Consider the following 26296-nt stretch of genomic DNA (forward strand, 5'->3'; position numbering starts at 1 on the left):
AGGTGTAGCTTACCTATATTTATCCATTGTTGTGTGCAGTCCTGTGAGTTCCAACACTATGCCCATATCCAGGTGACCATCATTAAAACCAAGATGTAGCCAGGGATTTAGCTCAGGGGTTTCACCGCCTGCTGTGCATGTGCAAGGACCAGAGTTTGATCCCCGGTACAAAAAAACCCAAAAAACCCTCAAGATGTGGCATATTTCATCCACCCCCAAATCCCTTCACACTCCTGCAATCCACCATTCTGTCCTTATCCCAGTGTATTCCCCATACCTATGCCTTGGCCTTTTCCAGAATGTCCTATTGAGGTCATTAATGGATCCCCCATTAGAAAGTCTCTTGGGTTTGGCTTTTTCCACTCAATGTAATACCTTTGAGGGCCTCCATGTGATATCCACACCTTGTTGTTGTTTAACAGGATTCCTTTGTGGTGATGGGCACTGTTTGATTGCCCACGAAAGAGGTAGGGATGTGCTAACGTGAAATTCTCAGATTTGGTAGATTGACTATACTGAGCAGAGGATATTGGAGAAACTGTAGCTGCAGAGGGTCATCCCTATCTGGCCTGCCATGGAGACTCTCTCATCTTCAGGGAGGAAGGGTACTTTCCCCAAACCACAGTGAGAGGAGTCTTTAGTGTCAGGACTGAGAATCCATTACAGTGGGTCTGAATGAAAAAACTTCTTCCTCCACTAGCTTCATACCCCCCAGACTTTGCCTAGTGATTTCCCTGGAATTTACACCCCTAAACTCTGAATCCCTCTGTCCTGTTGTATCTACACAAATTCATCATCTTTGTCTTAAAGGTATGAAAGCATCTTCCTTGGCCATTTCACTGTCTCTTCATCCTCTTTTGAGGGTCTCGTTTTTAAGTGCAATTAATAAAATGTGGATGGTTGGGTTGGGGTTGTGTCTCGGTGGTAGAGCATTTGTCTAACATGTGTGAGGCCCTGGGATCCATCCCCAGATCCATAAAAAAAATGAGAAATAAAACTTGAAACTTGGATGCTTTTCTCTTGTTAATCTTCCCTGTGTTCATTTGGTTCCCAGGCCCACCTGGAAAACTCATTTTTTTCTTTCAGTGCTGGGGATTGAACCCAAGTCTCAGGCATGCAAGGCAACTGCTCTACAACTAAGCTGCACCTCCAACCCAACAACTTCACTTTAGATTGTCAACCTATAAAGGTCATTACTAGTTCACCAGAAATGTCATTCACCAGCTGAAGGACATTGGTCTTGGTTCTTGGTTTTGGTGAGTACAAATAAATCTATAAACATCCACTTACAAGTTTTTGTGTGACTGTAAGTTGCCATTTCTCTTGAATTACACCTAGTTGTGGAATGGTTGTGGAAGTATATGTTTGACTTTATTAAGAAACTGCTGGCCAGAGGAGTAGCTCGGTAGTAGTATATATGGTTAGCATGTGCAAGGCCCTGGATTCAATCCCCAAACACACACACACACACACACACACACACACACACACACACACACAAAATGAATGAAAGAAAGAAAGGAAGAAGGAAAAAGAGAGAGAGAGAGGTAAAAGAAACTGCCAAACTGACTTCTGTGGTAGCTATGCCACTTTTTGGCATCTTAAAATGCCCAGAGATGCCATCATTTTGCCAAGTCTGGTTCTCCACCCCCCCCAGCTCCTCACACCACTCTCAGCAGGCAGCCTGGGTGCTTATGGGCCCCTCAGACAACCTGAGAGCAGCCCCAGCCCCAGCCAGCCCTCCTCCCAGCCTGATCACCAGATCTGTGTGGTACAGCTGCACTGCTCTTCCATCTACTCCCTAAACCTATGGCACACAAGCCAGGGCTGCCCTGTCTGGCGTGCTTGGCTCCCAGACAGCCTCAATGGCAGCTTGCACTTGAACAGCCCCTCTGTATGTACAGTTGTACTGTTTCTTCTTCATTTCTTCACATATTACTGTGTGATCATCAGCCCCATTTCACAGAGAAAACTGAGGCATAGTGAAGCTGGGGCAAGAGTTGGGAAGAGGTGGAGCCAGGCTCACACTCAGGGAGTCAGTCTTTAGAGGGCTTGGATGCATTCTCTGGTGGCTTCAGGGTCAGTGTGAAGGTTGCCTTCCCCAAGGGTCCCTCCAGCCACTCTGGCTCTCTGCCATCTCCTTGCTTTGCAGCATCCATGGTATTCGTCACTTCTGGGGACCGTGTGGGGGACATGCCCCCTAAATACCACTGAAGGAAAGACCTGCCCTCCTCTCTCTGCCTCCAAACAGCAGTTGGGGTTGATGAGCACCTAGACTTTCCTGGTGCTCCGTGGGGCCACCTGGACCGGTAGGCAGAGGAAGTTGTTTGCCTCTGCCTCCCAGAATATGCCAGCACTCTGGGAGACTGAGGCAGAAAGATTGCAAGTGAGAGCCCAGCCAGTGTAACTTTGCCACTTAGTGAACCCTGTCTCAAAATAAAAAGGGCTGAGGATCTAGCTCAGTGCAGAGGCCCTAGTTCAATCCCCAGTACCAAGAAGAAAAGAAAGAGGGAGAGGAAGACAGGAGAGGGGGAGGGGGAAAGGAAAAGGTGGGATGGAGGGAAGGAGGGAGAGAGAGAGAGAGAGGGAGGAGAGAGGAGGAGGAGGAGAAGGAGAAAAAGAAGAGGAGGAGGAAGGAGAAGGGGAGGAGGAGAAGAAGAAGAAAAGGAAGGAAGGAGAAATGAAATGAGCACAACCCTACAACCCCTATGATCTGACGGGCTCAGAGTTAAGGAACAAAGCTCAGGGGCAGATGCAATGGATGTGAAGCACTGCAGCCTGATGGTGCCAGCCTCCCGGGAGTCCGCCTCCCTCACAGATGGAGGTAACTGGTGGAACCATCAGTGTCTGTGATTCTGTCATCCACCTAGCAGGATGCATTTCCTCCCCCCATGACATTGTTGGGACACTCTGAGCTCTGCCCTGAAGGAGGCCGAGATCAGGGCGATGGGCCCTGCCAGTCAGTGGGTCAGTGAACAAATGCAGCTATTCATAGATCACAATTGTATTCATTCATCTTATGGTAGCTGCCTTTCAATAAAGTGAGTTTCCTTTGAAATCTCATGTATTTTATTTCAAAATGTTACTCTGGCACATGGCATTTTAAAGCCCTGGACTGTGGACCCCTAATCCCCAGCTAGGATTTTCCAGGGAGCCACTCCTCAGCACCTTGGGCTGCCAGCTTTCAGGGGAGGCCTCCTGGATGTCCTGTGGGTCCTGCTGCTCACTGCTCCCTGCTTCTGATCACCATGGTCACCACTAACCCATCCTCTGTAGGCCCTAGACCCTTCCCAGGGACAGGAAAACATATATGACCTCTAACCTCCTGAGATTCTTTTATGTCTTGCTGAAGCAGATGAGGATTTATTGAGCACCTACTGGATACGAGGGGCTTGCTCTTCTGTATGGACACAGCCATTAACAAGGAAGAATAAAAGTTTCTGATCTTGAGGGAATGACATTCCAGAGAGGGCAATGCAGCCATGCTGTTGTGATGGCTTGGGAAAGTGTACTAGAAGGTCAATCCCTGCACAGTATTCAAGGGGCCCAGTGTGATAGCCATGGGGCTCACACAGTATCCATGGGATCAAAGGAATAAGGACTTGCTGTTATCATTTTGAGAAGGAGAATCCCATCCAGCCCTCTTCCATTGGACAGGGAAAGCCTAGACCAAAGCAAGAAGTTACATTTGCTAAGAATCAAGGGGAAAGTGTTGGGCAGCAGAAGCAGCTCATGCAGAGGTCCTAGTATGGAGGTCAATGTGGAGTTCAAGAAACTAAAGGGAGGCCGAGAGACTGAGCAGAGGGGCAGGAGGAAAGGAGAGCTGAACAGGGTGAGGGGCCCTGGATGGGGCAGGGAAGAGGTGGGGGAACACAACGGGAGTCTTATATTCAGTGTGGTGGGAAGCCTGTGAGGGTTTCAGGCAGGGGCCTACACAGACTTGATTCTGATTTTAAGACTTTTCTGTTGCTGGGAGGAGAGTGGACTGTAAATGGATAGGCTGAGTCCTTGCAGGCCACCAGTTGCCAGAGAGCAGGTGGGCAGTTTGGACCTGGCCCCTCGAGGCTGTGGAAATACCCATGCATGAGTCCCAGGAATCATGGGGTTTCCTGTTGGAGACGGACTTCCAGATGAACACAGGGGCAAGTGCTGGTGGGCCCTGGCTGGGCTGTCCCCATGCCGGCAGTACTCTTAACTCAGCCCAGCCACAGATAGGCAGAATCCCCAAGGGGTCAAGTGGTCCAGGGAATAGGGTATCTGCATCAACCAATCTGACTCAAAGGGGTCTGGGAGCATGAGGCCTGGCTTGACCCCAGTTTGGTTAACTCTCTCCTCCTGTGACCCCATGCAAGTCCATAAAGTCCCTGAACCAACTGTTTTCTAAAACAAGGTAACAGTGTCCCCAGGCCTGCCTAAAGGGGATGTCCAGGATCAACCTCCCAGATCTCAAGACGCAAGTCATTGATTCAGTGAGGTTGGATTCCCCTCCTCACTGGACCCTACCCACCCCACTTACATCCATCTGAAAGCAGATTCTGAGTTGGGCTTGTTTCATCTCTGAGGAAGCAGGAAGTGCATGGAAACAGGCCATCACCTGGGAATGACCTAGAGCTTCTTATCTGGTCACAGGGAATCATCTAAATCTGCAGAATGAGGGCCCTCCTTGGGGCCTTTCACTGGGGCAGAAGGGTGGAAGACTCTCCATTCTTGGAAGCAGTTTGGGCAAAAGAAGGGGTTCTCTCCCAAAGGCCTTGGCCATGGAGATCACAGAGTCTAAGCCCTTGAACACAAAGTCTAATTTGCCAAAAATGTGCCATGGGCCCTTGTTTGCCTTCCATCCTCCACTGCCAGCTGCACCTTGGCTTCATGGGGCCATCTGAGCAGAGGTGACACCAGCGTGTCCTCCGCCTGCTTCAGGCTGGAGTGGGACAACCTGGGTCCCCACCACTTTCTTTTCGTTTCTTACAGTGGGAACAGGGCTGCCCTTCTTGAGGCTTACCTCCCCCATCTAAAGGAGCCGTGAGAGGGTCTGCTGCCCTAGGCACACCCATGCACCTGCCAGGGGCTCTGTACATCTCTGTGGAAAGGAGGAAGGGCAGGGAGGTTCAGGGCAGGGAGAACAAAGCTGCTGCCAGGGGGTGTGACATCTGTGGAAATGAGAGCACAGGTGGCCAGGAAGATCTCCTGGGGTCTGCAAGGAGGCTGAGTTCTGATCCTTCATCAAGATGCTGCTCCCGTGTCCCACTCCCACCCCAGAGATGGACCCCAGGGAGCCCCATAGCCAGCACACAGGGGCTCGGGAAGCCATGATTGCCTGGAACACTGTGCAGCCAGGCAAGGGATGGTCAGACACATATCTCAACACAATGGCACTCAAAGAGATCAAAATGCATTTAATGTGGTCTAGTCTCATCGCCTACATCTTTAGATACTGCTACGTATTGAAAATAACATGAAAATTCTCCGGTTTCACCATTTAAAATAGATTTGACATTCTATGACCTCACACAAGGCAGACACCCCACACAGGGGCCTCTCAAAGGTGGCTCCTTCCGCCCCACCCTCAGGCCCCTTGGGTGGGTGGGGACTGAGCAGCACAGCACCAGCAGAGGTTGGGGGACAGCCACAGTGCTCTGAGCAGCACAGACACACCGCCCCCCTGACACGTGCACACACACTGCAAGACCACACACATCCACACATCCATACATACATGTGTCCACTCAGACAGACATACTATGGCCGCCAACACATGATCCAGGTGCAGATGCTCATTTTCAGATGCCTCACATTGGCCCTGACTGGATAATCAGGGCAGAGGACTGGGAGCTATCAAGTTAGTCAGTGGTCAGTGCCAAAGTCTGAGGGCAGTGTCCAGTCTGACCAGTGTGCACCCTGCCTTGGCCTGGTGTTTGTTAAACCAGATCCCCATGGGGAAAATATGCATAAACACATACACACACACACACACACACACACACACACACACACACCCCTGGACGTATCAAGTATTCACATCACCAACTCAGTGTCACCAATGTGGAGTCATGTGTGCACACACATATATGCACATGTGTGTACACACCCCTCCCCTCCCCACACATGCCCCAGGGGCCAAGTCTCCCTTGCTCCTGCATGCACTCAAGGCTCCCATACCTGTCCTCACACATCAAGTGCACTATAAGGGGAACTATTTTGGTCTTTAGCACAAGTAAGCAATAAATAAATAAATAAATAAATAAATAAATAAATAAATAAATGGATGGATGGATGGATGGAATAAAAGAGGACAGAAGAATTTGAAAAAGCAGCATGTGCCTGCCTTTGGCGAGAGATGAAAGGCAGCTCAGACTGCCCTCCCTCGAGCTCTGGGGCTGGGTCATTCTGGTGGATGTGGACATGAGAGGACAGGCCTGAGAGGCAAATGCACCAGGCCACTAAAGTGGTGGGACCTGGGGCCCCGGATCTGCTTGAGATGCAGAAAGTAGAAAGCTTACCCATGCAAGCCTGGAAGGACAGCAGGGCACAGGGCACCATCCAGTATCTACTGACTGGGGCCACCCTTCCCTCACTTGGTAATCTGGGCTGGATGGCGGAGAACTAAGCACTCCCATGCCAATGCATCCCCAGAACATGAAGGCTAAAGCTGGGAAAGCCAGTCAAACTTGAGAGCCAAGGGCCAGATCCAGGAGCCCAGAGGAGCTGAGGTCCCTCTGGCAGATCCTGAGAGGAAAGAGCTGCCTGGGGCTAAACCTTCTAGGCCAAAAATCTTCAGGCTGGGTCTGATGCAGGGCAGGGTGACTGGAGTCTGGCCTAGCTCAGGGTGAGGGGCTGAGCTGTGTCTGAGCCCTGTCTCAGGCACCTTTCAGAGAAACGGTAGCCTGTATATAAACTTCGCATGGGCAGGGAGGAAGAGCAAAGAGGCAGGAGCCCCACCCCAGGCCTCAGACTCTCCCCAACTCCCTGCCCACTCACTGTGTGACCTTGTGTGACCCTTCCCACTCTCAGCCTCAGTTTCCCCACTTAGACCATAGAGTTCCTGGTGTCTTCTTGACCCGAGATTAGGGGCAAGCTGCCTAGGAAAGCAGGCAGGAGTCACGAACTTCCTCATTACTGCCCTCCTGAGGGCCTTTCCCAGGGAAGACAAGTTTCCTCAGCAGCCTCAGGAAAGGCTAGGCTCCTCCCAGGCCTGGCCCCATAAGCTGCTAAGAATAAGGCAGAGCCAATTCAATCATGACAAGGGGCCTCACATCTCTTCCTGATCAAGGTACCTGGAGTCGGGCCTGTCCAGGGCAAGGGGACTGAGGTATCTCTGGGGCCTAACACTGCATCTTGCAGGGAAGTGATTGCCAGCATCTGGATCCTCTGTGGGCCCTGTCCTCAGGGAAAGCAAGGAAGGAAGCGGAAGGAGTGCCCCACTCCCCAGGCCCCTGAAGCCTGAGCAGGAATTCTTTGTTCCCTGGCCACTTTTTCAATTAAGCTTTGAATGAATGTGACCCCGGGTCATGGTGGGGGGTGGGGTGATAATTCCTCTACTTCCCTAAATTCTTTCCTCTGCCCTTCAGAAGCAGACCCCAAAATGGCTGGGCCCCTCCTGGGCTAGCCTGTATTGCCTGAGGTATGTAGGGGAGGAGGGCAGGCAGGAGTGCGCCAGGAGACACAGTCACTGCCACCTTCCCAGGGCAGATGGAGGGGGTAGGGGAGGGGACAGGCATGTCCAATAAAAACAGAAACAACTCAAGTCGAACAACCTGAAGTCTCTTAAGGCACAATTCCCGCTGCGGGCCCAGTGGGAGGGCTGATCCATTTCCACTGGGTGAGGGAGCCCCACCTCCCTTTCCCCTTCCCAAGGAGCCTCCCATGTTTCCCAGCTGCCCTTCATCTGCAAGGGGTGCAGGCCCTGGCAGAAGTGGAGAGAGAGGCAAAACATGGGCGTGGAGGCAGAGACCCTTGAGGGCAGGTCCCATCCAGCCCTGAGACCACCTCTGAGGTACAACATCAAACTCAAAAAGAGCAAACCAGTTTCTTCCCCAACCCCATCCCAATAGCATCAGAAAGCTTTTATTATGATCATTAACATGGTCTTGGTTCTTCTGTCACAAACAGAACCTAATTCACCCCTAAGCGTGATGAACTGTGGGGGCTCTAGCACACATGGGGGAGAGGTCAGTCCAGCCTCAGGAACCCTGGAACACGTGTCCATCTAGCCGCTTTCATTGCGGCAGACCAATGGGATTCTTATTGTCCTTCCCCCACAACCCCATGAATTAAAAATGTTTTTTCAATTGCATGTTGTTATTATTATTATTATTATTATTTTTGTAAACAGTCTTACCCAAGCTAAGGTTGAGAAAGCTGAAATCTGGTGTTTCTCCCCAAGTTAAAAACCACAGAAGTGCCTGTAGCCTGCCAGACTGTAACTGCAAAGGTGGACCACTGCAAGGTGACTCTGTGCAGGCTGTAGCTCCTTCTCCAGGCAGAAGCCCCTGGCTCCTGTGGCTGGACCCCCAGGAGGCCACTTTCCTGACTCTGTGCCACCTCAGCTTCTGAGGCCATGGGCTGCCCTCTCTGGTCACCCGCTGTCCCGCTAACTTTCCAAGGCTATTGTGAAGAAACATAAAACGACTAAAACGCTACTGAGTCTGCAACCCAGGGCACCTGGCCCACTCTGCTTAAACCCAGTGCCCCTGAGGGACACTAGGCCACTCCCCGGTGGGATGAACCCTGCACTAGGGCACCAGCGGCTCAGATCTCTGACTCTCGCCTGTAGGGTCGCTGCTCAAGGGCTCCACCACCAGCCTGGCGTCTGTCAAAGTCATGCCGAGGCTGGGGACTGAGGCCCTCTCGACTGCAGCCATCCTGGTCTCCCTCTGGCTCGTCCTCCTCGTCACGGCTCAGGAAGGCCAGCTCGTTCTCATAGCAGAAGGAGTTGGCACTGGGCAGGAGGAACTTGTTCTCCACCAGGTCCTTGGCGCTGCAGCGGGGCGTAGAGGGCACCTCATATGTCTTGTGGAAGTGTGAGTAATCGATCTTGTACTGATTCTTCTCCTCAAAGAGCACTGGCTCGAAACGGTGGCCCCATAGGATCTCATTGGCCAGGTAGGAGCTGCGGGCCTGTGTGGTCATGGCCGTTGCCTCTACCATGCCCTCAAGAATCACCACAATCTCAAAGTCGTCCGTCTCCAAGTCCTGCCGGCTGATGCCAAACAGGGGGCTAGCCTCGTCAATCTCGTGCAGGATGGTGATGGGTGACACCAGGAAGATGCGGTCCAGGCCCTTGTCGAAGCCCACGTCAATGTCTATCTGGTCCAGTGGGATGTACTCGCCCTCCTCTGTGACCCGAGGCTTGATGAGCTGAGCCCGGACATGGGCCTCCACGATGTGGCTCTTGCGCAGGTTACCCACGCGCCACATAAGACACAGCTTGCCGTCGCGCAGCGCCACCACAGCATTGTGGCTGAACAGCAGGGTCTGCGCTCGCTTCTTGGGCCGTGCCATCTTGGCCATGATGGCACCGATCATGAAGGAGTCAATGATGCAGCCCACAATGGACTGAGCCACCACCATGAAGACAGCCACTGGGCACTCCTCAGTCACACAGCGCAGCCCATAGCCAATAGTAGTCTGCGTCTCAATGGAGAAGAGGAAGGCTGCCATGAAGCCGTGGACCTGCATCACACAGGGGGTGCGGCCACGACCCTCAGCTGGCTCCAGGTCACCATGGGCCACAGCGATGACCCAGAAGATGACACCAAACAATAGCCAGGAGGCAAGAAAGGCCAGTGAAAAGATGAGCAACATGTAGCGCCAGCGTATGTCCACGCAGGTGGTAAACATGTCGGCCAGGTAGCGCTGTGACTTCTCGTCCATGTTAGTGAACTCAATGTTACACTGCCCATTCTTCTTGACAAAGCGGTTGCGGCACCGGCGCCTAGTGTGGACCTTGCCATTACCAAAGCCATTGGCGCCTGACATGGTGACCAAGTGCAGCCCGTCCTCCTCTGATGACACGATGCTGTAGGGGTTGGCCCTACTGGCTGCAGTCATCCCGGGGGCCAGAGGGCCCTGACCTGGCCCTAGGCTGGCTCCAGGCAGGGAGGCTCCTGCAACAGAGAGAACAGGGGTCTGCTAAGCAGAGTAGATGGCCTCTCCTCTGTCCCCACCAGTGCCCATGGCCATGACCAGCAGATCTTGCAACCCCCATTTACCCTCCACCCAGATGTCTTTCCCCCACCCCATACCCACTCATCTTGGAAAGTGGCCTCGTAGCAGCTCAGGTCAGAAGCCTCAAATTCACCCCAACTCCTCTGACTCCCATACTCAGGGCTCTGTTTCAGAATATGTTCAGGATATAACCCCTTCTCCCACTCTCATAGCCTGAGTCCCTGTCACTGCTCACCTAGACCGGAGGCCTCCTTGGCAACCTCCCTGCGTGCACCCCAACCCCTCAATCCCTGCAGCAGTCTCAATCAGATCCTATTCCCTTCTCTGTTCAGAGCCAGTGGACCTCTGGGACCTGCAGGACCTGCACAGGTGGGCCCTATGACCCTCCGACGTCACCTTGAGCCCCCCTTGCCTTGCTGGACACCCTTCTACTCCACATCCTCCTGCCACCCACTACTTTGCCACCCTCAGACTGTGGCTTGAATGTGCCATCCCCAGAGGCCGCTCTGTGCCTGAATACTGCCCATCCCAACCTGCAGTCACTCCACAGCATTGAGCTGCCAGTGGACTAATAGCAGTGACAGCTATGATGATGCAGGCGGTTGCATGGTGAGAGTGCCAGCCCAGAGAGCAGGCCTTTCCTCTTCTGCTCATTGCTTGCTGTCTCGCCTCCAGGGCAGGACAGGGCCTGCCAGCTTAGTCCCCCATCACCTCAGACACACCAAGTGAAGTCCCACCCACACTCCTGATATCATCACAGCTTGCCCGCTGTTCCTCCTCATGTACCACAGGTCATGCCTATGACCTCCTTGTCATTAGTGATGGAAGGGCGTGGCTCTAGAGTGGGGGCCCAATCAAGGGTCACTTAGGGTTTCCTCAATCTCAGCCCAGGGGCCTCTCTGATCCCTGCTTCTTTCATCTCTAGATGAGGACCACAGAGCCCCAGCCCCAGCACATAGGATCACTCAGAGTGTCACCTGCTCCCATCACTACCTTTGGCCCACTGGCGTATGGGCTGACTTGGCTCCACACATACTCATGCACACAGTCCTCCCAGTGCACCACAGCCAGTGGAACAAACCTTGCTCTCAGGCCGAACACCCAGCAGTATCCCTTCCCCCAAACCTCACAGGCTCCACACGGGCCAGAGGTGCCAGGCTGAGCTAGGGGTCACAGAACTGTCTGGTCCTATGGGTACTGACACCGTCAGGACTTCAGCCTGTCTGAGCTGGGTTAGGCTGGATGCTGGGGCAGAGCTGGGGCTCCCTACTATGGAAAAACCACTGAGGAGTTGGGCACATGCCTCCCTGCCATGGGGACCTCACACACCCTCAATTCTCACCCATCATACCACAAGGTCAGGGGCAGACAGAGTCTCAGGGCCCTGATCATCTCCACCACATTACCAAGAAGAAACACTGAGGCCTCCCAGGAGATGGTCCCGGGGTAGCCAGGAATGCACCATGGGTTGGGCACCCTGCAGAGCTGCTGCAAACCTCTCAGGCCCTCCAGGGAGCAGTGGGCCACCCCATTTTGCAGACAAGGACCTGGAGACTCAGCAACTGGAAGAGATTTGCCTGAGACCCTGGGCAGGAGGTGGCAAGACCAGGATTCAGCTCCATCTGTGCAGCACAGCTCCTGGCCAAGTCTACGGGTGCCAGGGTCTTAGTGGGGAAATGACCTCAAACCTCTGCTCCCAACACCAGATAACAGTGAGACCATATGACCAGCCATATCAGGAAGCACTCCAGGTGAGAGTCCATCACTGTGCTGTGAGGCCACAGTCTAGCAGGTACATGTATTCCTAGCTACAGAGGCCTGAGAACCACAGGAAGAGCCAGACACAGCCACTGCCCTCAGATCACCTCTAGCAACCCACAGTCATCGTCACTTCTACTCTCTGAATGAGGATTCAGAGAAGTTATGGGCTCTCCACCTCCACCAAGCCACATAGCTAAAAACAGCAGGAAAGCTAAGATCCAAACCACTTGTGTCTAATGTAGTCTCCCTCCAGAGACCTCTAGCTCCACAGAGACACCTGTCCCCACTCTGCTGTTGTCCCCCCACAGATGCTCCAGCTGACCACCTCACCATGGGTCTGAGGAGCTGAGACCTGATGCTGTAATGGCACCCGCTGCTTCTGCCTGGGCCAGGAAGCAGGAAGCTGGCAGGGCTGGGGACTGCACTGGGAACATGATTCAGCCCCAGATTCTGGGGCCTCCCAGGGGCAGGTGGCCAGGGTCGGGGCACTCAGGTGCCAGTGAGAGGCTGTCAGATCCCAGGGTATGGGTTTTCGTGGCCTAGAGGCCTGGAGGGTCATCCAGCGGGTCATAGCTGCTTCAGCTTGTGCTACCAGCAGCTCAAAGCCTGCAGAGAACAGAATCATGAGAATCAAAGGCCTGGAGGCCTTGCCTCTGGCCAGCTACCAGTAGGCAAGGTGCTGCAATGACTCCTGGCATCTCCACCAGGGCTGGGCACTTGGCACCCACCTAGACAGTGACAGGCAGGCCCGGAAACTCCTACTTCTGTTGATGTTCCTCCTAAAACCACACAGAGAAAAATCAACAAGGTCAAGTTCACATCTGCTCCCCCATTTTCCAGAGCCAGAAACTGACCTGAAGCAAAGTCACTCATCCAAAATCACCCAAGAACTGAGTAGCAGAGACAGAGATACAGTCGCAGCCCAGAGCATCAGTCCTTGGCTTCTTACAACCCCACTCTATTGCGTGTGTGTGTGTGTGTGTGTGTGCGTGTGTGTGTGTGTGCATGCTAGTGTGTGTCAGACAGACAGACCACAGGGGTGTAGGAAGTCCCCTCCCTGAGCATTAGTTAAATGAACAAAAAGCCATAAAGAAGAACCAGAAGAGACTCTTAAGCAGAAACTCAGTACCACAGCCAAGCTTGCCCAATGTCCCAAGAACACTCCCACACAAACACAGGCATGGCAACAAGGTTACACAATTGTGTGGTCTTTAAGAGCTCATTTTAAGAAATGTAGGTCAGTCCCCTCAGCCAGAGATGTGCAGGCCTCTTTGGCTCTTGGCTCAATGGGATGCAAATGGTGAAATCAGATAAGAAAAGGAATCAGGGAATTTGTTTCACTGCAAGAGGCCTTAGCAAGCAAGGAGGCCAGCTCTGCATTTTATAGATGTGAAAACCAAAGCCAAGAGAAAGAGAGACTTGTCCCAGGCCAAGACAAGTTAGGACCACTCTGGGAGGGCCTAGGTGGCCAGTGAGGCTCACAGGCCTCACTGGAAGAGGGTTGCGATGCTGGGTACTACCTGAGCTGAACAGGACAGTTCCACACCGCGAGGGCTCAAAGCCAGCCCATCAGGCAGAGCTCGGAAGCGAAGAGATTGACCCAACCAGCAGAGGTGAAGTTGTCCCAGATCTGTAGCCTTGCCACCTGCTTCTTGACAGTCACAGTGCCTGCAAACGCAGCCCTCCATCGTCTGCCATGCTGGGCACACCAGCTGAGACTTGGCCTAGAGCTTATAGAGAGGACGCCACACCACAGCTGCCACCCAACCCAAGGGTGGGGCCTGAGAGTCACTGGGAGAGGCCTCCGGATGGAGCAGGACACCCCATGCCCAGTCGCTAAGGCTCTAGGCACCTCAGGTTTCTGTAACATCCGGGAGGCACCAAGACAGCCTGTGTTCACATTCCCAGTGCCAGGGAAGCACTGATGGGAGGGACAGGCTTGAGGCTCCTGGAAGGCAGCGTCAACAGAACCTCCAGAAAAGCCCCTGACTGCCTGGAACCTCAGAGTCATGAGCACAGTGGTCAAAATGTATAAACCACTTACCCCCTCCCAGATGCTCTTGTAAAAGTTCTAACAAATTCACTCACTTAATCCCTATAATAACACTGTGACTACCTTTTATCTCTACTTCCTAGTGAGGAAACTGAAACTCACAGAGGTCACCTTGGAAGAATAGAGCTTCCAATCTAGGGGTGGAGATGAAATAGCACCCTGTCATCACAGGCCCTGATGTGGTGCTATATTCATCTCGGTCCTGTAGACCCTGCATTTCCATTTGGGGACAAGGCATACAAACAAATTCACACCCATAAGCAGAGGTTTAGGGACTCCCACCAGCACTGATCTATGGCCACCTGTCTTGTTTTGGAACATCCAGGGGTAGAATACTTCCTGCCTCATGAAGATTCCTTAAAAATACTTCATGTAGGGAAGGCCAGTGGGTACCCTACATGCACTACCTTCTCCTCCTCCTCCTCCTCCTCTTCCTCTTCCTCTTCTTCCTCCCCCTCCACCTCAGGCCACCTCCTTCTACCACCTCAGGCCTGTGACAGATGTCACTAATCAATCATAGAACTTCCCACTGCATCCAGGATGACCCCAGAATCTTTCCTAATCCAGTCACTATCCATCAGGCTTAGCGTAAGAGGCTCCAAGAAGGCTCCCAGGCCTTCTTCATAGGAAATCAGGAGCCAGGCAGGTTGAGTGCACAGAGTTCTCTCTCATGGCAGGGCTTGTTCAGAGAGTGGAACCACAGTGGATCCAGGCTGGCAATGTGGGACAGTGAAGAGGGGTATTCCTGGTGGGGGAATGGCCAGATCCAGGAGCTAGAGGATAGCAAGGTGGCCGAGGCTGACTAGTGAGAGCCAAGCATGGCGTGGAGGAAGATGAAGAGTTGGTAGGAAGTTGACACTTCTGGAGGAAGATGATCTCTCATGCCCAACCACCTGTCCAGGCACTCCACTGAAAGATCCTCTGGCAGTCTTGGCCTTGCACTCACCCAAAGACTACAGACATTGGGGTCAGTGAGGTGCAGGCCTTCTGTGTTCAAGCCCATGAGGCCCAGGACAGAAATGGTCACCATGAGTCAGGATGTACTATGGCAAGGGGGTGGGCAGGGCAGCTCTTATATCCCTGAGCCCTCACCACTACAGGGGCCACTTGCTCTGACTCCAGTAGCCACCATCAGCGTCTTCTCGCTTGGAAACTTCCTCTGGCCCCTGAAGCACCCTCTGTGTGGGTACAGGGGAGCTGATGCCATCAGGAACAGGAGAAACACTCCAAATTTCTGACTGTGGATGGCAGGCCTCTGAGGGTCATGTCCCACTCGCCTGTCTGGCTGCCCAGCTTGATGGACTGCCAACTGCTCCTGTAGTAACTACTGTACATCAATAACACTCCTGGGCCTGGGGATTGAGCTCAGTGGCACCACGTCTGCCTGGCAAGCACAAGGTCCTGAATTCGATTCCTGTACCAAAAAATAAATAAACAATAAAACTACACTCCTTTGGCTGGCTCCTTCTATTCCTTGTCCCACTCCCTCACTGCCTTCTTGCATGTCCAGAGTTTACTTCCCACTCAAGTACTTGCACTGGGACCTTTGTTTGCTGGGGCCTCCAGTGGCCTCTGCTCCACAAAGGCTCCAAACCAGGGTCCCCTCCTCAGCACCCATAATACCATGGGGCAAATATGGCACCTCTTCTACAAGCCCTCTTCCTCCTCCTCCTCCTCCTCTTCTACCTCCTCTTCCTCCTCCTTCATGAAGTCTTTTTGGATTCTCTAGTCCTGAAATTTTTCTATTAGAGCCAGAAGCTACTTTCTACTTTGCACCCTGTCATAAGAGATGGTCTGCCTGACCCCATTTCTGATAGATCTCAGAGGCCAGAGAGGCTGGTGCAAACCTGGCATAGAGGAGGCCCAGAAAATGTTCCCAGCCCAAATGAAGAGGACAAGACACAAGCAGTGAATAGAGGGATGGATGAGGAGGTGATGGAACCATGAATGAGGAGACAGATATATACACAGGTGGGTGGTCGAGCAGATGGATAGATAAATCAGGCTGACAGGTGGGTGGGCTGACAGGATAGATAGCGCTGACCAAAGAGATGGATGGGTTAGGTGGGTGGAGGGGAGGGTGGGTGGATGGTTGAGCAGATGAATGGGAAAGGGAAATGAGTAATGAATGGATGGAGTGGGCGGCTGGATGGATTAGTGAGTGGATGAATGGATGGGTAGGTCAGTGGGTGGATGAATGGATGGGTGGATGGATGGGTGGATGAATGGGTGGGTGGGTGATAGGTAGATGCATGGCAGATGGAGCTACTGTAGGGATGGCAGGTGAATGAGAGGTCGGATAGGTGGGTGTGTGGGCAGAGGAAGAGATAGATGAGTGGGTGGATGGAGGCACCAATAACGTCTGGCAGATGGACACTGAGCAGCACAGGAACCTTAATCTTACCTCTCGAATCTATCCTCTAAGTTATGGTGCTGAGTGAGCAAATGACTGTCTTCAGGGCTGAATTAGCAGCAGCTGCCATTTTCCAGGGCCCAGCTGGGAAGGATCCAGTCACCTGTAGATCCTAAAATGAACAGAGCCAAGCCAAGTTACTGCACACATTTCTGCTCTCTCCAGAGAGACTCAGAGATCAGAACTTTTCACATGAAGACACATTTCTGCTCACTTCCCCCAAAGTCCCACGGGAGGTGGAGGAGGCCTCCAGCCTACATATCTGATGCCCCTACACTTTCACAGCATTCAAGCCCTGTCCAAGGCAACTATCTTGAGCCAGACAAAGGAAAAATAAGACGGGTCCTCAGAGAAAATATCAGCTGACAATTATTACTGCCTACTGCATGCCAGATACCATGGTAAATGTTTTACCACATCATCTCCTGTAATCCTCATAACTCCACAAGGTTGGAACTATTGCTATTCCATTCCAGAGAAGTAGATAAGGTGATTATCCTAGAGCAGTGACGGTGAACCTTTTAGAGCTTTCAATTATAACAAATAGCCTGCCATGGCACATGTGCCACAGGTTTGCCACCACTGTCCTAGAATCACAAGGGAACTCGGGTCCCCAGACTCTGCTCCTGGCTACCACCTGCCAAGCCTTCCCAATGCCATGCCTGGGACAGCTGGATAGATAAGTGTATGGGTGGATGTGTGAATGGTCAGATGGATAGATGCGGAGCTGGAGGACAGATAGGTGGGTGAGTGGATGAAGAATGGATGGATGAACAGATGATGGACAGGTGGATAGATGAACAGATAGGTGGATGTGTGAGTAGGTGGATGGATGGGTGCATAGATGGATAGATGGAGAGCTGCATGGATAGATGAATGAGTGGTTTAAAGACAAATGGATGGATGGATGGATAGGTGGACAGACAGATGAATGTCTACATGGATGGATGAGTGGATGGATGTGTGGGTAGATGGGCAGGTGAACAGAGTCTTTGGGCAGGTGGGATAGATGAATAAGCAGAGGAATGAATGGGTAAACTGATTACTATACAGGTGGGTAGACCTTAGGAACTTGCCAGAGCCTTGCATTGGCCACATACACATCCATATGGAATCTGCAATTCCCCAACATCAATTTCCCATCTGTGCAAGGTCCCCTGCCTTTCCTGCTATGAGGATCATGGGAGAGGATGGTGGGAAAGGCTCTGTGAATTTCCAGAGGTCAGCCATCTGAGTTGGCTCCCACCTCCCAGGCACTGGGTCCACAGAGTTCTGCCCTTTCCAAGGGTACAGTGAGTCTGGTTTGTCACTGTCACACTGGCTTTTCTGGTTGGGATTAAGGGAATGGTTGGTGAGTCACCTCTACATCATAAGCCTCTTGGGCAGGTGACAGTGATAGGTTCAGAGGTGTACAGACATGGGTTCAAATCCTAGCTCTGCCCTTCACAAGCTGTGTAACTTTGGGTGAGTCACCTCCCCTCACCAAGCCTCTCAGTTCTCAGCCCCTGCTTCCCTATCCCACGTCATTCCCTGAGCATCTGTCATGCCCACTGTTTGTCTCTCTGCTCTTCCATTCTTAAAAACTAGTGGGAAAGTTGAGTCCTGGGAAGGCTCCATCACAGACCAATGTCACACGGGTGAGGGTCAAAATTAAGACTGAAAGAGGCTGATCACCAATAGTTAGCAATGGGGAGCCAAAGAAGGTTCAGAAGAAGAAGCAAGGATGAGAAGAGTGGAGGGTCTGCTCACCCCACTTCCTGTTGGACCCTTGGTCTGCCATATGCTCTCTCAACCTCACTCCTGACTCCCTATTTCCTGGCAAGGTCTTCCCCCAAACCTACAAATCTAGCCCTAATTTGTTCTCACCTATGACTATCTTCACTCTACACAGAGGGAAACTGAGGCTCAGAGCAGTGAAGTGACTTGCCCAAGGTCTCAGATTTGCTGAGTGCTGGCATGGGGATAAGAACCCAGGTCTCTAGCGGCGATGTCCAGGCTCCTCCTCCCAGCCTCCAGCAGCTGCTGCAGCCCACAAGGTGAGCTAACCCTCACAAGTTCACTGAATGCTCTCTTGGGTTGTGGTCACCAGCCTGGGTGGGGGAGGGTGGGTATATCCAGTGCTTCCAGAGGACAGAGGGGCCCAGGCAGGCCTGACTGGCCCACAGTAAGGGCAGGGCTGGACTGACTGGACTTGTCCCAGTACCAAACCTTGCCAGCAAGGCCAAGGCTGAAACCACCCCAGGGGACAGGGCAGGGCACTTCCCCTTCCTGAGGCTCAGCTTCCTCCTCCAGAAAATCGAGATGATGATGATGGCTTCCTTGGCCTCCCAGAGGATGTGCCCAGGAAACTGAAGATAGTGATGGGACGTATGGGCAGGCACAGGGCCAGGGCCAGGAACTGGCACCAGTAGGGCTCCAGAGGCAGCACTGGCAGCAACTCTCCAGGGGACCTGGCTTACTGTGGCCCATCCTTAGACCCTGGATCCCCTCCTGCAAAATGGGGAGACCCCATATGCCTCAGTACTTTCAAGGGGCAAGCCAAGTACACAGAAGACGCACACTAAGTGTGGGCCCTCCCAGCATTATTCCAGGACATGACACCCCCTCGAGCAGCTAAGAGCAGAAGCACAAATCTCCAGCCAATGAAGAGCTAATGTGTCCCTGACCACCCTCAGAAGATACCCCAGTAGCTCCATGGGGCAGGAACCTGGCTGCCTTGCTCCTTGGTGCCCAGGACATGCCCAAGTGATCTCTGCCTCCTGCAACCTGGAGGGTGGGGGTGGACAACTGACCTCAGAGTCAGGCCACACTGCATGGCCAGGAGGGGTGGACATCCACCCTGTGGGCCCTGAGGTGAAACCAGGCCAAGAGGCTCTGGCCCTACCAGTTTGGAAGGCAGTTAGACCAGACACCGGGGAATTCTGTGGTAGTATTTTTATCTTGAGCACATCCTTTAGAGGGAGGACAGAAAGGGGACAGGGTGTCCTTGGCCCCAGGCCCCTGGCACCCTCTGCTAGGATTGCAGGGCCCCATCCCTCGGCTTTGTGGTGACACAGGAGCAGGTGGTACATGGGGTTCATGGGACTCCAGGTTCTCTTCCAACATGCTGTGACCTGAGACAGTCTCTATCCCTCTCCGGGCCTTCCTCTAGCAGTCTGTCTTCCCTGAGGGTCTGCCCAGTGTCAGATTCAGGGCTGGGTAGTGGTGACTTGCAGAGAAGCCAGCTGGTACCTGCCTTCATGGGATGCCCTGCCTAGATGGGCAGACAGCAAAGAAACCAGGAATCACAATGAAGCCACATCATAGCCCTTGGGAACCCAGAGAGAGGTGTCCAGCCTGGTTGGGAGGGGGTCAGGGAGGCTTACTAGGGGAGTGTTAGTGAGCCCAAGAGTGGAAAGAGGGAGTGGAGAGAACCCAGCCTGGTTTGGACCACAGCCCCAGGAAGGAGCCACAACACTTCAAATTGGCCTAGGGTGTCATGGAGACCCTTGGAGTCCTACAGACCTGGGAGCAGATCCCAGCTCTGTCCCTCACCACTGGGCCTGGGGAAGACTCTCTCTGTCTCTGAATTTCACTGCTCCTGTGTGCAAACCAATGGGGCAGTGGCCCACATCACCCTTCCAACTAGGCACTCACACCTACTAGGAGATTTAGGGCTAGGGGCAGGTAGAGAGACAGAACACATGTTGTGACCTAAGAACAGAGAAGGTGAATGTGTACAAAGTGCCTAGCTGGGGGCCAAGGTGATTCACTGACAGAGGCAAGAAATTGAGGCCTGAGAAGCCTTGGATGTCATAATAACAAGTTTAGAGTTGATCCCAAGAGCTATGGATTCTCAAAGGCCACAGGAGAGTCTGGAAATATAAGAGCTCTGGGGCATTATGCCCTGGACTCAGATTACGTCTCTGTTCCTTCCTCTGTGGCCTTAGGCAACTCACAGAACCTCCTGCATTCCATTTTTCTCACCTGTAAAATAAGACTAATAAAAGTACTCAACTTATGAAGTTGAGTTAGTACATGGCCATTGCCCAGCTGAGAACTTCCTGCCCCATCACACCTTGAAGGCTGGAGGGAGCTCAGAGCTCACCAGAGCCTGGGCTAGACCTCATCCAGGCGGGAAGAAGTGAGCAAATGCCCAAGGGAAGGGACCTCAGTTGGTAGAGGCAGTGCAGCTTGCTTCTCTTGCAGCTGTTTGTTCAAGCTTCAACTGAATTCCAGTCTCAGCATTTCCTGAGCACCTGGCATGTGCACAGGAGAGTGAGAACTCAAACTACAGAAACAGGAAGCAGCCTGGGACCAGAAAGCCCATCAAAGAAGACTGAGAAATGGCCAACATATTTGTGGCACTGCTTGTACAAACCTATCATAAATAGTATGTTAATTATAGGTATTTATTATAAAAAAGATTCATATATTCAATATATAAAGAGTTCTCACAAATCAACGAAAAAGAAGGATTGCAAGAAGAGCAAGCAGAGAGCTGAGGCTGGGCTCCCTACTGAGGATCACATGGCCCTTGAGATCTCAAGGACATCTACCTGCAGTGTGAACTCGCCGCTCACCATGGGAGCCTTTCTGTGCCCTTCAGGACTCAGTGCATTCTTTAAGCTCAAAGGATAACTCTTCCATGAAGCCACCGAGGTTCCCCCATCCCCTCTGCTACTCCTCCCCAAGCAGTGTGTTTCTTGGGCCCCTGGAACCAAGTGCCTGACTTCTGCTCACTGCATCAGAGAATGTTGCAGGCCAGATGACCCATGCCACTGTTGGATGAGACCAGTGGAGGACTTCCCAGAGGTCAGGGGACATCTCCCAGGAGATAGCACTTAAGACCTGAATGAGGACAGCACATGGGGACAGCAGACAAAGGCCCCAAGGCTGGCCTGTAACTTGTCAAAGGAAGGCAGAGGGATTGGACCTGGCCTTGCCAGGGAGAGAAGACAGAGCAGAGACAGCACAGATGGATGGCAGGATGAGAAGATGGTGGCTCAGGAAGGGAGAGGGCTGACCAAGGACACAAAGCCAGCTGGACAGAGGGGAATGCCTGGAGGTAACTGTCCATATCCCAGGAAAGGCACTTCAAAGAACTGCTTCCAACCCCTTCCCTAGGCACATGCCAGAATCCCCACCCATCGCCCTTTCTTCTCTACTCTCCCTCAAACTCCTACACATGCTTCAACACCCAATTCCAATCTCCCATCCTTTTTGCTTCCCTCTGCCCTGAACCAAGCAAGAGGTCTGGGTCTGACTGCCCAGAGGGACCCTGACATGAGGCCTGGTTCTGAGGGGAGGCAAAGGAGGGGACTGGGAATCGGGATTCTACCCCTGTGCCTTCCAAGAATGCCCTTTAGAGCTGCAACACCAGAAGGCAAGCAGGGCTGCTGCCTGTCCCAGAGCCATTTCCTGCCCCTTGGTGTAGGACCTTCCCTGTCACCACTCACTCCAGCCTCAGTTTCGCCACTGTCAAATGAGAGATTCCTCAGGGCCCTGTTCATCTTGTCACAGAGTGAAGGTGACGGCAGTTTCCCACTACCCGCTCCTATTAACTGTTCACAGCAGGGAGGCCAAGTGGGAGAGGGCAGGACTGTCATTCTCAAACCCCACTACTCCTGGGGCAGGAAGTGTCAGCTTCCTGCCTGGCCAGCAGGGGGCTCCAGGCCCAGCCTGGGGGCAACTGGGGTCCTCCTGGCCCTCTGACCCTGATGGGAGACTCCCAAGGCCTGGCTTGGGCATTTATCCCACAGTAGCCAGGTGCGTGGCCCTGAGTACGGCTGCTCCGACCCCATCACGGCTGGAAAACTAATGCACAAAACCTGGGGCATGGTTCCTTGGTCTCCAGGCCTCAGAAGGGTCGTCCAAGGGGATCGGGGCAGAGCAGAAGCTGTGTATGGCAGGGACAGGCTCTGTGGTCAGTGCTACAGCTGGATTTAAGGACAGAATCCAGGTGTTAAGCGAATGACAAGAGGACATTGTGATTTTTGGAGAGGTGATTTTGTTTTTGTTTTTGAGACAGGGTCTTGCTGTATAGTTCAGGCTGGTCCTGAACTTACTGTGTAGCCCAGGCTGGCCTCGAACTCTTGGCAATCTTCCTGCCTCAGCCTCCTGAGTGCTGGGACTACAGGCATGCGCCACCACACCCAGCAAGAGGATATTGTCTTGGATTAAGCTCCTGCACTGGCCCCACAGACCAGGCTAAAAACCAAAATGGAGTCATTCATGCTGAAGTTCCAGGTCACCATGCTGAAACTGAGCTTTTTATCTGACCTTCCAATAAACCAGGAAAATGAGAGGTCACAGAAAATCCCCCAGAAGGCCAGTTTCAATCTGTATAATAATGAAGTTCCCTTGCCTTCATCCTTCCACACACACACAAAAATGTAACCTGAGGTAATCTGATATTAACGATTCAGTTATTTTTCTATTGTTCTGTCTTCCTGTCCCTGCCTTACAGGAAAGGTCACTTTGAAATGACCGATACAGTTTTTGTTTGTTTCTGCTTTCTTCAGTATTTTCCTGCCTATAAAACTAACCTCCTCTTCCTGGCTCATAGAACATTTATTCTATTTTATAAAATGAAATATTTCCTGACACTAGAATGAAAAAGAAAGCCAAGTAAGATCTTCAAACTAAATTATTGCAGTTTTGTCCTCTGATAAATCTAGTGACCAATGAAGGCACTCAAAGGACACTGCTGATCATTCCTGAGACCCCTGGGGCGTGCAGGAGAGGAACCACTGACCTTTTATGGGTGCCCTGTCTTTTGCATGGAGCTCAGAAGTTGCCAGGCAGCTTGTGAACTTGAGGGAAGAAGCAGCAACTGGAATTTCCCAGCCTGTCTGGGAACTGGGCACTGGGCGGGTCCCTTTGCAATTCGGAGGCATCATGGCCAACAGTAGCTACCTGCTAGGCACTCAGTGATGCAGGGGCCCATGCAGGCAATGGGGCTGCACTTGCTCCCTCCTTCCTGGAGAGCAGCTGGTGTTGGAGCCTCCGACAGGTCCTGCTGGCTGAGGCATCATCAGGCAACAGATGCTAATTACGATACAGCACATTTGGAGATACTGTTTTGATAAGTAACTCAAAGTGTCTGGATCCTTTGTGGTCCTAGGTGGGTTCTCTCATGCATACAGAAATGTCTTGAGAGAGTGGATGTCAAAGGCACCCACAGTACAGCAACAAAGGGAAGGGCTGGGTAACCAGGGCCACACCCAAAGAATGGCAGGGCAGCCTGCCCATTCCTGCACTCATTTGCCCATTCATTCTTCAAATACATCCTTTTGGAGCCTTGGCTCTGTGAACAGTGTGGCATGAACAGGTGGAAGGTTGTGCCCCTGGGTGTCCTAATAGATAGAGACAGGCATCCCAGAAGGAAAGGCAGGATGTGAGAGATGCTGTCTGGCCACCAGGACAGTAAGATTCAAGGCCAGCTGGGAGAGAGCCAGGGCTAGCAGCAAAAAACAGGGCTCCAGGCAGAGGTAGCCAGCATAAAGGTCCTGAGGTCAGGACACGCCACAGAGGCTGCAGGAGAACAAGGGGAGAAGAGGAAGGGGAGGGCTGACAGGATGGGGCAGGAGGGCAGTTGAGAGGCTTTGGCAGGGCCAGCTCAGTCCTCTCCCCCAACCCCTACGTAGCTTCTGGAGGTACAGCCCATTGCCCCTCCCAAGTCAAACCCACAGTTGCTAAGGATTGGGTTGGCCCTTCCTGGGCCAGAGATTCAGGTCCATAATATGAAGGTGAGGAAGTTTCCAGAAGGCAGGGAAAGGGTATGGACAGCATTGGCCTGCTAGGCATTCTTTCATCGAATCCTGGGTGAGGTGCAGCTCTTGCAGCCCCACTTCAAGACCAGGAGCCTGAGGCACCCTGAAACTGGAGGGCACCCAGCAGGTCCTCTGAGGTCATTCTGACCCACAGCCCTAGCACTGACCTCTTAATGCCGCACAGGCTTTTCCAACCCCATAAACTGGTTCCGCACATATTCCTTGCATCAGGAATACCCAACACCATGACACTTACATTCATGCTACTGATGCTCTTTAAAGGGGTAAGAAACTAGGCTTGAGAAAGGGCAAGTACCATGCCCAGGGCCACACAGATGGCCCATGGCAGAGTAGGAACAGGAATCCAAGACTTCCAAAACTGTAGGACATATTGTCTACCCTACGGTCTCTGGCAGAAATCAGAGTCCCAGGCTGGCCAATGAGCACCTCCTACAGGAAGCCTTCCCTGACTATATGGCTTGCCTGCTCTTGGATGGCAGGCAGTTGGTACTGTGAGGAGCAAGGTTCAGGAGCCCACAGTGGGTGGGGCCTCTGGGTCTCTAGCACTGTGACTCTGGGCTGCTGCCCCACTCTGAGTCCAGCCCTAGGAGGACAAGATCAGTTCAGGGGACCAGGGGTGTGACCAGCAGAGCTCTGCCTGAATGCAGTGAAGGCAGCCACTGACAGCTTCAGAAAAAGCTTCCCCCTATCAGAAAGGAGCTTTTACTTTGTACCTTCTGTGTACACCTCTCAACAACCTTATGAGACACTAGCTAGGACTCTCTCTGTTCCAAGAGGAAGAAACAGGCTCAGACAGGGACACCAGTGCCGCTGGTGGCATGGCAGCCGGTGCCTGGAGGCTGGGCATCTTGGAAAGGCCCTTGGGGCATGGCGAGTGCTGCCAGGGAGGATCTGCAAGCTGTCAAGATGGTGGGCTGCCTCCTCCATGCTCAGGGCGGCACCCAGAGAAGGCCAGACAGATGCTAGCTGGGGCCGTGGAGGGTCCTGTATCCACTCGCTTATATCCACAACTAGGTACACGTTTATGTGGGTAATCCCCACCTGAGTCTCCACATCTGTGTAATGGACCCAACAGGCTGTTGGAGATTCACAGCATTAATCTTTGATAAGTGCCTGGCCTGGGTCCAGCACACAGTCCCCTGCTCTCACTACCATGCAACCCCTCTGCTGGCAACACACCCACCTGCATGGATACACGTCCTGGGTAAGAGACATGCTTGTTCAGGCCTTCCCTAGAAACAGGCCTTGAACAGGAAGTCTATCTTGGGAAGTTTATCTGGGAAGCCCTGGTATAGGACCTGAGACAAGAAGATGGCGCCAACAATGGAAGGATTGGGTGTGGGTCATGACATGAGCACCCAGACTTCTGCCCCTGAGCACAGAATATGCTGCAGGGCTCTTCCCCTCAGGGACCCATGGAAGTACCCTTGGGTGCTGTAGGGTGGCAGGGGTGAAAGTCTGGCCTGGTGGGGTTGCCACATTCATTCCTATAGTGCTGCACAGGTGGTTCTGGTGCCAAGGAAGGCACCCAGCAGAGCCTCAGGGCACAGGACACGTGTCTGTACGCAGCTGTTCACCAGCACATGGGCAGTCCACTGAGAGAGTGTCAGTGAGTGCACAGGTGGAAACTGTGTCTGTCCCCAGACAGTGAATCTGTGCACATCAAAGAAGCATCTCCACATGTCTGTCCTTGTACACATGTGTACACAGGCATGCACACACATGCACTCATGTCCACACACTCATGTCCAAGGCTACATGCATGTGTGTGTACCACAATCCCTCACTCAGCCTTGGCAATGGCCACAGGGTGGCGAAGATGGTCTGGTCACCTTGGCAACGGGGCAGGAATAGGTTAGTCTGGGACAGCTTTACTTCAAAAGAAAATAAAAAGCCAACCACTGAACACAAAGAGGCTGGATGAAGAGAGGGATGTAGGAAGGGGCAATGCTCAACCCCCGTCTCTGCATACAGCTCCTGAGCCCTACCTCGCTGCTCATCCCAGCCCCAGCTGAGGGCTGCCAGAGTCAGAGCACAGACCTCAGTTCTGTGTGACGCTGGACTGACAGAGTCCTCAGGTACCAGATCCCTTCAGAGGCCTAAGAAGGCCACTCAGGGTACAGCCAGCCA

At 52.7% G+C, this 26296-nt stretch overlaps 1 protein-coding gene across 7 annotated transcripts in view; it reads right to left on the minus strand.

The window, feature by feature from the left end:
• Positions 1 to 1666: 1666 nt before the first annotated feature.
• Kcnj12 (potassium inwardly rectifying channel subfamily J member 12) overlaps positions 1667 to 26296 on the minus strand; it is a 43304-nt gene continuing 18674 nt past the window's right edge. For 2 of the 7 annotated variants that reach the window (XM_004868752.4, XM_087203956.1), the window contains 5 exons: positions 16383 to 16503; positions 13446 to 15392; positions 12654 to 12704; positions 12256 to 12531; positions 1667 to 10103 (listed from right to left, as the gene is read on the minus strand). In XM_004868752.4, the coding sequence (XP_004868809.2) occupies positions 8746 to 10103; positions 12256 to 12496 (1599 nt within the window). In that variant the 5' untranslated portion in view covers positions 12497 to 12531; positions 12654 to 12704; positions 13446 to 15392; positions 16383 to 16503 and the 3' untranslated portion in view covers positions 1667 to 8745. Of the gene's footprint in view, positions 10104 to 12255; positions 12573 to 12653; positions 12705 to 13445; positions 15393 to 16382; positions 16504 to 26296 lie in introns of those variants that run through there. The other 5 variants (XM_021247563.2, XM_087203957.1, XM_004868753.3 and 2 more) reach the window with 3 other exon arrangements.

The sequence above is a fragment of the Heterocephalus glaber genome, unplaced genomic scaffold (assembly GCF_053883595.1).
Source record: "Heterocephalus glaber isolate CG9 unplaced genomic scaffold, H.glaber_assembly_v1.0 deba00001813, whole genome shotgun sequence".
Classification (NCBI taxonomy): Eukaryota; Metazoa; Chordata; class Mammalia; order Rodentia; family Bathyergidae; genus Heterocephalus; species Heterocephalus glaber.